Here is a 13132-nt window from a genome sequence, read left to right as displayed (position 1 = left end):
AATATGGACAAAAGAGCTGAACTCAAGAGCTGAGGTGAAAGTGACTGCCCTTGACATCAGGGTAGCATTTGACTGAGAAGGGCATCAAGGAGCCCAAGCAAAATTGGAATCACTAGGAGAACATTCTCAACTGGTTGGAGCCATACCTAGCTCAAAGGAAGATGGCTGTGGTTGTTGGAGGGATGTCATCTCAGTCCCAGGACATCGCTGCAGTAGTTCCTCAGGGTAGTGTCCTAGGGCCAATCAATCACCTTCCTTCTATCATAAAGTCAGAAGTGGATATGTTCACTGATTGTACACCACTCGCAACTCCTCAGATACTGAAGCAGTCCATGTCCAAATCCAGCAAGGCCTGGACAACATTCAGGCTTTGGTTGACAAGTGACAAGTAACATACGCGCCACACAAGTGTCAGGCAGTGACCATCTCCAACAAGAGAGAATCTAACCATCTCCCATTGACATTCAATGGCATTACCATCACTGAATCTCTCACTATCAACATCTTGGGGTTGCCATTGTCCAGAAACTGAACTGGCCAGCCACATAAATACTTTGGCTATAAGAGCAGGTCAGAGGGTGGGAATTCTGCAGAGAGTAATTCACTCTTGACTCCCAAAGCCTGTCCATTATCTACAAGGCACAATTCAGGGGTGCGATGGAATACTCTCCACCTACCTGGATGAGTGCAGCTCCAACAACACTGAGGAAGCTCAACACCATCCAGGACAAAGCAACCCACTTGATTGGCACCTCATTGGCACCTTAAACATTCACCCCTTCTCCTTTGATGCACAGTGGCAGCAGTGTATACCACATACAAGGTGCATTGCAGCAACTCCCCAAGGCTGGTTCAATGGCACCTCCCAAACCTACAACCTCTACTACCTAAAAGGACAAGGACTGCAGATGGATGGGAGCACCACCACCCCCTGGAAGTTCCCCTCCAAGCCACTCACCATCCTGAAATGAAACTATATGGCCATTCCTTCACTGCCGTTGGGTCGAAATCCTGGAACTCTCATCCTAACAGCACTGTGGTTATACCTACACTACATGGACTGCAGCGATTCAAGAAGGCAGCTCACCACCACCTTCTCAAGCACAATTAGGAGGGACAATAAATACTAGTCTACCCAACGATGCCCACATCTTGTGAAAGAATACATTTTCAAAAAATCTACTCTTTGCTGTTCCTTCCTGTGCATTGGTGTCATTGTCGGAATTCCACTCCTTTTATATGTTATTATTCCCAGCAGTCTCCAGTGCTGTGTACTGGTTTGAGACTGGCACATACCCTGAAGACACCTTCACTTCCTGATGCTTCTTACTTCTCCATGTGACCACTCATCTACAATGGTGAACTCTCTGCCTGTGTAGTGGCCACTTCTTGGAATGCATGATTCAGAAAATTCTCATCCTTCCTTGGTGCTCTGCAGGGGAACGCCAGAGGTAATGTTGCAGAAGCAGAAATATAAGCCATTACAAGTAATACTTTGGCGTTGATGAGATTAGTAAGAATAGATCCAAGTGAGGACCTGGTCCAGTCCTGTTGAGGTATAACCTATTCCTTTTGAATAGGTGCTTCCTGCCTCACAATTGGTGCCAATGTACTAAAACCCGAAGCACCCCCTCCTGCATTATGCCTCAAGCCACACATTGGTGGGTCCAATGTTCCTATTTCTACTCTTGTTAGTGCATGGTACAGGGAGTTATCCAGAAATTACTACCTTTGAGTTCCTACTAACACCTTCTTCATAACATCCTTTTCCCAGGCAACATGAAGGCAACACCCCATTTGGGAGTCATGATGACGGTTACAGAACTTCCTATCTTTTCCTCTATTTCCTGAATCTCCTAAAACAACTGCCTTTCTAATCTGTCCCTTGCCCATTGATACCAAGGTTTGTTCTGCACTTCTTCAACATGTTGTCACTCCCAGCAGTATCCATAGCTGAGTACTGGTTTAAGAACCAGAGGATTGGTGGTCTGCAAACGTTGTATAATTATTTTAAAAAGGTGTAAGGGATAGACCAACTAATTATATGCCAGTCAATCTGACCTCATTGGTGGGAAAATCAATTCTGAAAGACAGGATAAACTGTCATCTAGAAAGGAACGGATTAATCAAGGATAGTCAGCATGGTTTTGTTAGAGGAAAGTTGTGTCTTACTAACTTAATCGAATTTTTTGAAGCAGTAACATGGAGGATTGGTGAGGGTAGTGCAGTGGGTGTTGTCTACATGGATTTTAGTAAGGCATTTGACAAGATCCTACATGACAGACAGGTCAGGAAAGTGAGATCTCATGGGATACAGGGGAATGTGTCGAGTTGGATTCAAAGATGGCTCAGCAACAGGAAAGTTGATGGAAAGTGAATGGAAAACAATTGCCAGTGGCATTCCACAGTGTTGGGGTCCTTGCTGTTTCTTGTATATATTAATGATTTGGACTTAAATGTGGGAGCATGATTGAGAAATTTGGAGATGACACAACAATTGGCTGTGTAGTTGATAGTGAAAAGGATAGCTGTCAGCTCCAGAATGATATCAATGGCTTGGTTGAGTGGACGGAAAAGTGGCAAATGGAACTCAATCCAGAGAAGTGTGAGGTAATGCACTTTGGGAGGGCAAACAAAGCAAGGGAATTCACAATAAATGGGAGGATATTGGGAGGGGTAGAGGAAGTGAGAAACCTTGGAGTGCATGTCCATAGGTCCCTGAAGCTGGAAGGGCAGGTGAATAAGGTGGTAAAGAAAGTATATGGAATGTTTTTCTTTATTAGATGAAGTACAGAATGAAAGAGCAGGGATGTAATGATGGAACTGTATAAAACGTTGGTTAGGCCACAGCTGGAATTTTGTGTACAGTTCTGGTTACCACATTACAGAAAGGACATAATTGCTCTGGAGAAAGTACAGAGATTTACAAGAATGTTGCCAGGGCTTGAAAATTGTAGCTATGAGGAAAGATTGGATAGGCTGGGGTTGTTTTCCTTGGAACTGAGGAGGCTAAGGTTGAATCACAAAATCTTGACAGTGCAGAAGGAGGCCATTCAGTCCATTGAGTCTGCACTGGTTCCCTAAAAGGGCATTCTACCTTATCTTCATAACCTTGCACATTCTTTCTTTTCAGATAGCAATCCAATTCCCTTTTGAATGCCTTGATCAATACCTGCCTCCGCTACCCTTTCAGGCTCCAACCACCCTCTGGGTGAAATTTTTTTTCCTCACATTACATTTACTCCTTTTGCCCATTACTTTGAATCTGTGCCCTGTAGTTCTTGATGTACTCTTGAGTGGGAATAGATTCTCACTATTTACCCTGCCCGTACCCTTCAGGATCTTGAATACCTCTATCAAGTCTCCTCTCAGCCTTCTTTTCTCCAAGGAAAACTGACACAACTTCTCCAACCTATCCTCTTGGCTACAGTTCTTTATCCCTGGAATCATTCTTGTGAATCTCCTCTGTACTCTCTCCAATGCCTCCACAACCTTCCTCTGATGCAGTACTCCAGATGAGCCCAACTAGTGTCTTATACGAGTTTAACATGACCTCCTTACTCTTGTACTCAATGCCCCTATTAATAAAACCTAGGATACCATATGCTTTGTTAACTGCTTTCTCAACATGCCCTGCCACCTTCAATGGCTTATGTACATATACACTGAGGTCCCTTTGTCCCTGCACCTTGTTTAGAGTTTCTCCCTTTATTTACTATTGTCTCTCCACATTCTCCCTGTCAAAATTAATCACCTCACACTTCTCTGCATTGAACTTCATCTGCTATTTGCCCAATCCACCAATATGGCTATATACTTCTGAAGTTCAAGACTATCTTCATCACAGTTGACAATGCTTCCAACCTTCATATCATCCGCAAATTTTGAAATCATGCTCTGCACACCACAGTCTAGGTCATTAATAGATATCAAGAAGAGGGGAACACCACTACAAATCTTCCTCCAATCTGAAAAACAACCATTTATCACTATTCTGTGTCCTGTCACTACTCTGTGTCCTGTCACTCAGCCAATTTCTTATCCAAGTGCCTACTTTCCCTTTTACTCCACGAGCTAGAATTTTGCTCACAAATCTGTTGTGTGGCACTGTATCAAATGCCTTTTGAAAATCCATATATACCACATCAACAGCATTGCCCTTATCAACCTTCTCTGTTACATCCTCAAAAAACTCCAGCAAGTTAGTTAAACATGATTTTCCCTTAATGAATCCATGCTGGCTTTCCTTAATTATCCCATACCAGTCTAAGTGACTACTGACTTTGTCCTGAAGTATAATTTTCAGAAGTTGCCTTACCACTGAAGTAAAACTGACTGGTCAGTAGTTGCCAGCATTATCCTTGCACCCCTTTTTGAACAAGGATGTAACATTCGCAATTCTCCAGTCGTCCAGCACCATCCCTGTGTCTAAGGAAGGCTGGAAGATTATCACCAGTGCCTCTGAAATTTCCACTCTCACCTCCCTCAGTATCCTCGGATGCATCTCACCCGGTCCTGGTACCTTATCAATTTTAAGTAAAGATAGCCTTTCTAATACCTCCTCCTTCTCAATTATAAATTCCTTGAGTGTACCAGTTACCTCCTCTCTCATTTTGGCTTGGGTAGCATCCTCTTCCTTTGTAAAGACTGATGCAAAGTATTCATTTAATGCCTCCTCTACTTCTCCCGCCTCACATGCAAATCTCCTCTTTTATCCCTAATTGGCCCTACCCTTTCTTTTACCACCTTTTTATTTTTTACATACTTATGGAAAACCTTTGGATTCCCTTTTATGTTAGCTGCTAGCCCCTTTTCTTTCTCCTTCCTTGCTTTTCTGATCAGTTTTTTTTTCATTTCCTCTCTGGTCCTTCTATATTCAGCCTGATTCTCCATTATATTTTCTACCTGATATCTTTCATACACATACTTCTTCCTTTTTCATCTTCACCTCTATTTTCTCGCCATCCAGGATGTTCTAGAGTTATTTGTCCTACCCTTCCCTTCAAAGGAATATACCTTGATATTGCTTGCAATACTAACTCTTTGAAGGTAGCCCATTGTTCAGCCACTGTCTTTTCCATCAGCATTTCATTCCAATTCACTCGACTCAGATGCATTCTCATCCCATCAGCGTTGACTTACCCCTAATTAATTATCCCTACTTTGGATTGCTCTTTGTCCTTTTCCATGATTAACCCAAACCTTATGATACAATGGTCACTGTCCCTTAAATGCTCTCCCATTGTTATTTGATCCACTTGAGCAAACTCATTTGCGAGGGCCTTCTCGTTGGACCGGAAACATACTGCTACAGAAAATTATCTTGAACATACTCCAGGAATTCTCACCCTTCCTGTCCCTTTGCACTGTTCCTATCCCAGTCTATATTTGGATAATTGAAGCCCCCTATTATAATTGTTCTATAATTCTTGCACCTCTGTAAAATCATTGCAAATTTGTTCCTCTACAACCGTTCCGCTAGCTGGTGGTCTATGTACTACACCAATCAATGTTATTGCAGCTTTTTTATTCCTTACCTCTAGAATCTGTCCTTGGCCCCTCTGGAACATCCTCTCTCTCTCCAGAACTGTAATACCATCCTTAATCAATATTGTCACTCCCCTCCACTTTTCTCCCTTTCCTGTCTCTCCTAAATACCTTGTACCCAGGACTATTTAACAACCAGCCCTGCCCTTCTTTGAGCCAGGTCTCTGTTTTGGAATAATATCATAGTTCCATTTCAGGTGTACAAGATTATGAGGGGCCTAGATAGAGTAGACAGGGGTTCCCTGTTTCCTCAAGCAGAGAGGTCAATTATCAGGGGACACAGATTTAAGGTGATTGATAGAAGGATTAGAGGGGACATGAGGAAAAACTTCTTCACCCAGAGGGTGGTGGGTGTTTCACTACCTAGTTTGGTGTTGGAGGCAGAAATCCTCATTCAAAAGGCACCTGGATCTGCACCTAAAGTGCTGTAACCTGCAAAGCTACAGACCAGATGCTGGAAGGTGGGGTTAAATGGCCACCCCCACTAGGGCTATCTGTACCTTGCTTGTCCTGTTTTCTACCCTTAATTAGCACATTCCTTAGATAATATCACCACCTTCAACAATTCTTTGTCCTTTTGTCTATGACATCTTTTGGTTATCTCCACTTATCACTGGCTCTACTTGTCCCACCTTCCACTCCCCCCAGCCCCCCAACCTTAAACCAGCTTATATTTCACCTCTCTTCTATTTTTACTTAGTTCTGTTGAATGGTCATTTGGACTCGAAACAGTAACTGTGTTCCTCTCCACAGATGCTGCCAGACTTGCTGAGTTTTTCCAGATATTTTTGTTTTTGTTTTGGATTTCCAGCATCCACAGTTTTTTGCTTTTATCTTAGTGTTTAATTGACTGCCACTTCTCTTCGAGGAATGCCTACCTTGAAGAAGTATTGCGCTTCTTTCCGACAGGATTTTCGTATCTCTCTTTTGCCTTGTTCACCTTCATTGCTTTCCATTTCTGTCCTGGTGTTTGACAAGGTGTTTAATAAAACACGCTTTCACAGCCATATTTCCTTCCTCAGTGACTGTCTCCATCTCCGACCTACCCCACGTGGATGTCAACTGAAGTTCCATCCCTCATGTTTCGAACCCATGCAGGATTGCAGGTAACTTCGGGACATACAACGCTCCTTGGACTGCTGTTCTCGTCGAATTCTGAGATCCACACTCAATGCCATGCGCCGCCATATGAACACGCTCGACCTCTCCCTCCAGCAGCACCGCCGCACCCTTTTTCGAAGCTACGCATGCCCCCAGTTTCATTTTATTCTTCGTCTCATCCGACGTCTCAACAAGAAACTTTGTCTCTTTCAGGTGCGAAGGAAAGCAAGCTCCAACAACTCATCGACACCAACGTCCATCCAGGACTGTCCACCCCTGCCTGTCCCTCTGTCCCCATCCCGTCTTCCAATCCCAACCCTGGCTGTGTATTCACCAGACCCCCTGACCTTCCCCTCTCTGATGCTGAATGTTCAGTGCTCAGCAAAGGACTTAGTTTCATACCCTTATGCCCTCATCTCAATGAATTTCGGGCTCGGTACAATGCTGAACTCTTCTTCCATCGCCTTCGTCTCCATGCTCACTTCTTTGGGCAGGAGTCCTCCCCCCGTTCAACGGATCCTTTTACCTGCCTCCAAAATTCTTCCTCCACCTGGACCCCTTTCTCTGGATTCTTACCTTCTCTTGATCTTTTCATTGAGAGTTGTCGGCGTGACATTAGTCATCTTAGTTTCTCTGCTCCTCTCACCCACTCTAACCTGTCTCTCTCTGAACTTGCTGCACTCCGTTCTCTCAGGTCCAACCCTAACGTTGTCATCAAACCCACTGACAAGGGTGGTGTTGTTGTTGTAAGGCGCACTGACCTCTACCTCGCAGAGGCTGAGCGTCAACTCGCAGACACATCCTCCTACCTCCCCCTGGACCATGACCCCACCACTGAACATCAAGCCATTGTTACCAGGACTGTTACTGACCTCATCTCCTCTGGAGATTTTCCTTCCACAGCTTCCAACCTGATAGTCTCCCAACCTCGGATGGCCCGCTTCTATCTCCTAACCAAAATCCACAAACAGGACTGTCCCGGCAGACCAATCGTGTCAGCCTGTTCCTGCCCCACGGAACTCATTTCTTGCTATCTTCATTCCATTCTCTCTCCCCTTGTCCAGTCCCTTCCTGTCTACATCCGTGATTCCTCTGACACCCTACATCATATCAACAATTTCCAGTTCCCTGGCCCCAACCGCCTTTCCTTCACCATGGACATCCAATTCCTCTACACCTCCATCCCCCACCAGGATGGTCTGATGGCTCTCCACTTCTTCCTCAAACAGAGCCTGAACAATCCCCATCCACCACTACTCTCCTCAGTCTGGCTGAACTTGTTCCAACACTGAACAATTTCTCCTTAAACTCCTCTCACTTCCTCCAAATAAAAGGTGTGGATACCCGCATGGGCCCCAGCTATGCCTGTGTCTTTATGGGGTATGTGGAACATTCCTTGTTCCAATTCTACTCCAACCCCCTCCCACAACTCTTTCTCCCGTACATTGATGATTACTTCGGTGCTGCTTCATGCACTCATCTGGACCTGGAAAAACTTATTAATTTTGCTTCCAAATTCCACCCCTCCATCATTTTCACATGGTCCATCTCTGATACTTCCCTTCCCTTCCTTGACCTCTCTGTCTCAATTTCTGGTGATAGACTGTCCACCAATATCCATTACAAGACTACCGACTCCCACAGCTACCTCAACCACAGCTCCTCACACCCCGCTTCCTGTAAGGACTCCATCCCATTCTCTCAGTTACTTTGCCTCCATTGCATCTGTTCTGATGATGCCACTTTCAAAAACAGTTCCTGTGACATGTCTTCCTTCTTCCTTAACTGAGGTTTTCCACCCACAGTGGTTGACAGGGCCCTCAACCATGTCCGGCCCATCTCCTGCGCATCCGCCCTCACACCTTCCTCTCCCTCCCCTTGTCCTCACTTATCACCCCACCAGCCTCCGCATTCAAAGGATCATCCTCCGCCATTTCCGCCAACTCCAGCATGATGCCACCACCAAACACATCTTTTCTTCACCCCTCGGCCGCATTCCGCAGGGATCCTTCCCTCTGGGACACCCTGGTCCACTCCTCCATCACCCCCTACACCTCAACCCCCTCGCATGGCACCTTCCCATGCATCCGCAGAAGGTGCAACACCTACCCCTTCACTTCCCCTCTCCTCACCGTCCAAGAGCCCAAACACTCCTTTCAAGTGAAGCAGCATTTCATTTGCACTTCCCTCTACTGCATTCGTTGCTCCTAATGTGGTTTTCTCTACATTGTAGAGGCCAAACGCAGACTGGGTGACCACTTTTCAGAACACCTTCGGTCTGTCCACAGGCGTTACCCAGACCTCCCTGTCACTTGTCATTTCAACACTCCCCATGCTCTCATGCCCACATATCCCAGTGAAGCTCAACGCAAACTGGAGGAACAGCACCTCATCTTCCGACTAGGCACTTTGCAGCCTTCCGGACTGAATATTGAGTTCAACAATTTTAGATCATGCACTCTCTCCTTCCTCCCCACCCCCTTTCCGATCCCCCTCTTTTTTTCCAATAATTTATGTAGATTTTTCTTTTCCCACCTATTTCCATTATTTTAAAATGTATTTCCATCCATTGTTTTATCTCTATCTTTTAGTCTTTTTCGATTCCTTCACCCCACCCCACCCCCACTAGGGCTATCTGTACCTTGCTCGTTCTGCTTTCTACCGTTAATTAGCACATTCCTTAGATAATATCACCACCTTCAACACCTCTTTGTCCTTTTGTCTGTGACATCTTTTGGTTATCTCCACCTATCACTGGCTCTACTTGTCCCCCCCCCCCCGACTTAAACCAGCTTATATTTCGCCTCTCTTCTTTTTTTACTTAGTTCTGTTGAAGGGTCATTCAGACTGGAAACATTAACTGTGTTCCTCTCCACAGATGCTGCCAGACTTGCTGAGTTTTTCCAGGTATTTCTGTTTTTGTTTAAAATGAGCAGCTAGTTTTTTATTTTTTTATTTTCTGACCAGTGCAGACACAATGGGCTAAATAGCTTATTTCTGTGCTGTAATTGTTCTATGGTTCTAAGAGTGGCATACACTCCATTGACTCCTGCACCTTTTGTCTCTTCCTACCATTCCGGATGGTCACCCATCTATTATCCTGAACTCTTCTGTCCTGTGGGTTGACTAGGAGTCCTAATAATATTGATGTCAATGTGAATCAAGAGGCAGGTTTTCCACTGTTGAGGTTGTTTGAGGCCAATAACCTAAGCTGCAGGAGTTTCTCAGGACAGTGTCCTCACTCTAAATATCTTCAGCAACTTCATCAGTGGCCTTCCCTCCGTCATTAGGTCAGGAATGGGAATGTTCGCTGATGAATGTACAGTGTTTAATCCCATTTGTAACTCCTCAGACAATGAACTGTTATGAACATAAAAACATACGAATTAGAAACAGGAGTAGGCCACTCAACCCCTTGAGCCTGCTCCACCATTCAGTAAGATCATGGTTGATTGTAACCTCAACTCCTCATTCCCATCTGCCTCCGATAACCTTTCACCCCCTTGCTGATCAAGAATCTATTTACCTCTGCCTTAAAATTGTTGTGTGCCTATAAGCAGCAAGATCTGGACAATATTCAGGCTTGAGCTGATAAGTGGTAGGTAATATCCTGCCACACAATGCCAGACAAGGTCTAACAAGAGAGAGTCTAATCACCTCCCACTGACATTCTTTCAACAGCATTACCTTCACTGAAGCCACTACCATCAGCATCCTAAGGGTCACCTTTGACTGGAAATTTAACTGGATCAGCCACATAAATACCATGGCTACAAGCTGGATCTGAGTTTGGATATTCTTCAGCGAGTGAATCACCTTCTAACTCCCCAAAGCTTCTCCGCTGTCTACAGAGCACAAGTTAGGAGTGTGTTGGAATACTCTCCACTTGCCTGGATGAACACAGCTCCAACAACACTGAAGCTGCATAAAACTATCCAGTTCAAAACAGCTAGTTGATTGGCTCTCCATTCACCATCTAAAATATTCACTCCCTCTACCAGTGGCACACCATGTCTGCACCATCTCACCAAAGCTCCTTCCACAGCATCTCCCAAACCTTTGACCTCTGCCACCTAAAAGGGTCAAGGGCAGCAGGCAGATGGGAAAACTACCGCCTGCAAGTTCCACTCCAAGTCACACACCATCCTGCCTTGGAAATAATTTGTCATTCTTTCATTGTTGTTGGGTCAAAATCCTGGAACTCCTTAATAGCACTTGCAGGAGTACCTTCACCTCATGGAATAGAGCCATAGAAAAGTTTTGGCACAGAAAGAGGCCATTCAGCCCATTGTGTCTGTGCTGGCCAAAAAAAAGCTAGCCACTCATTTTCAATCCCACTTCCCAGCACGTGGTTTGTAGCCTTGCAGGTTACAACACTTCAGATGCAGATCCAGGTAGCGAATCGTATATAATATGAATGCAGCATTGAAGAAGGCAGCTCACCACTATATTATCAAGGGCAATTGAGGAGGGGACAAAAATGCAGGCCTTGTCGATGATGTTCACATCCTATGAATGACTAAGAAAAATCATCTCTCTCTCACACTCTTGTTAGACAAAAAATACGCATCAAATCTTGTTCCAATGCTTTCATAGTCAAATAGTTCTTGATGTACATTATCAAAGTTTAAGATAAAGGGCGAGGAATAAAAACAGAAAATGCTATAAATATCCAGCAGACTAGCCAGCATCTGCGGAGAGAGAAATGGTTAACATTTCAACTCAATGACCTTTTGTTTGATAAGGCTGCTGCCATACAAGCTGCCATGAAAATGCACCGCAGCACAAGTTTTGTCCTCAAAGGGAAAAGACATAAGGGAAAAAAATTGCAAGGTAAATAAATAGAAAATGCAGAATCATATCTGTTCAAGGGCTCCTACTAGGAGCAGTGTTCACAGGGAATGCTGGTTGGGAAATCACGTTTGAAATAACTTGCAACTTTTTAAAAATGTTATTACATTTTTAAAAGTATTCTGTTAAAAATGATGTCTAAATGTTTTAACTGAGCGTTACTTTGTTTCTTTCAAAGGAGAAGATTGAAAGCAAAAAAGAAGCAAATGTTTCATTTGAGGCCTGGAAGGCAAAGAAGAAAGATGTGCTTAAAGAAATCTCTTGCAAGAAGAAAGAGGAAGAAAAAAAAAAGCAAGCTGAAACAGAGAATGAGGAGCAGAAGGAAGTAGCAAAAAAGGCAGTGAGAAATATTTGTTTAGATACATAATGAAATATATTGGGCAGAATTTTAACTGCCAGGATGGTAGGTGTGGGGGGGAGGAATGGTGGGGTGCCGTGGTGGTAGGCAGGTTCAGATGTATACAGTGGGTTAAATCCCTGAAAAATGCCACTGCGTCAGAAACCCAACATGATCCTGCTCATTTCAGCTTTTATTGGGACACATTTGGAGATGTGCAGGAATTTCCTATGGAGCTGTCGGGTCAAAAATTTAAATACATAAATAACCAACCCAGAATCTTGGCTTTAATAGCTAGTACATGGTTTCCTGAGCTGTGTGTAACTGGCTAGGGTCAGCAAGGTGAGAGAACAGTGGGGAGTCATTGTTTAATAAAACCGACAGGCTAGAAAGCCTTTAGAAAGTGAATCTGCATAGCTGCTGCTTTGATGAAAGGCTTGTGCCCACATAACTTGTTCTGAGCATGTGCTTTCACTGCTTCCCAAGTGGTTTCAACTTTTTCAAAGCCATTTCCCCTACCTTGGACTTCGCCCACTTTGATGCTGTCAGCCTTCAAAGCAGCATGAGAGCAGTTTATGCAACTACACAATAGAGCAATAGTAGCAGGAGTCTCAATAGTGAGGGGTGCAGGCAGGCACTTCTGCAGCCGTAGATGTGACTCCAGGATGGTGTGTTGCCTCCCTGGTGCCAGGGTCAAGGATGTCACAGAGCAACAAGGCATTCTGAAGGGGTAGGACGAACAGTCAGAGGTTGTGGTTCGCATTGGTACTAATGACATAGGTAGAAAGAGGGATGATAAGATAACTTAAAGGCAAAAACTAAGGCATACCAAATTGCAAAGGTCAGTGGCAGGCCGGAAGATTGGGAAACTTTTAAAGATCAACAAAGGGTTACTAAAAAAATAATAAAAAGAGCAAAGGTAAGTTATGAAAGAAAACTAGCGTAAAATGTAAAAACTGATAGCAAAAGCTTCTACAAGTATATAAAAGGAAAGAGAGTAGCTAAAGTGAATGTTGGTCCTTTGGAGGATGAGACTGGGGAGTTAATAGTGGGGAATGCAGAAATGGCAGAGACACTTAATCAATATTTTGCCTCAGTTTTCACGGGGAGGACCGCCCCAATATAACAGGTAGTGCAGAGGATATAGAGGAGGAACTTAGAACAATCACCATCACTAGAGAAAAAGCTCTGAACAAACTATTGGGATTAAAGGGTGACAAGTCCCCATGACCTGATGGCCTACATCCCAGGGTCTTAAAGGAAGTGGCAGCGGAGATCCTGGATGCATTGGCTATA

The 13132-nt window shown here is 44.3% G+C and overlaps 1 protein-coding gene across 1 annotated transcript in view; it reads left to right on the top strand.

Moving 5' to 3' along the window:
* Positions 1-13132, top strand: part of map9 (microtubule-associated protein 9) — a 213032-nt gene that overhangs the window by 121566 nt on the left and 78334 nt on the right. The window contains exon 8 of the mRNA XM_041193456.1: positions 11678-11839. Coding sequence (XP_041049390.1) covers positions 11678-11839 — 162 coding nt within the window. The remainder of the gene's footprint in view (positions 1-11677; positions 11840-13132) is intronic.

This window comes from Carcharodon carcharias, chromosome 1, assembly GCF_017639515.1.
Source record: "Carcharodon carcharias isolate sCarCar2 chromosome 1, sCarCar2.pri, whole genome shotgun sequence".
NCBI classification, from domain to species: domain Eukaryota; kingdom Metazoa; phylum Chordata; class Chondrichthyes; order Lamniformes; family Lamnidae; genus Carcharodon; species Carcharodon carcharias.
Note: the sequence above shows the minus strand (reverse complement) of the source record. Positions and strands in the feature narration are given on the sequence as shown.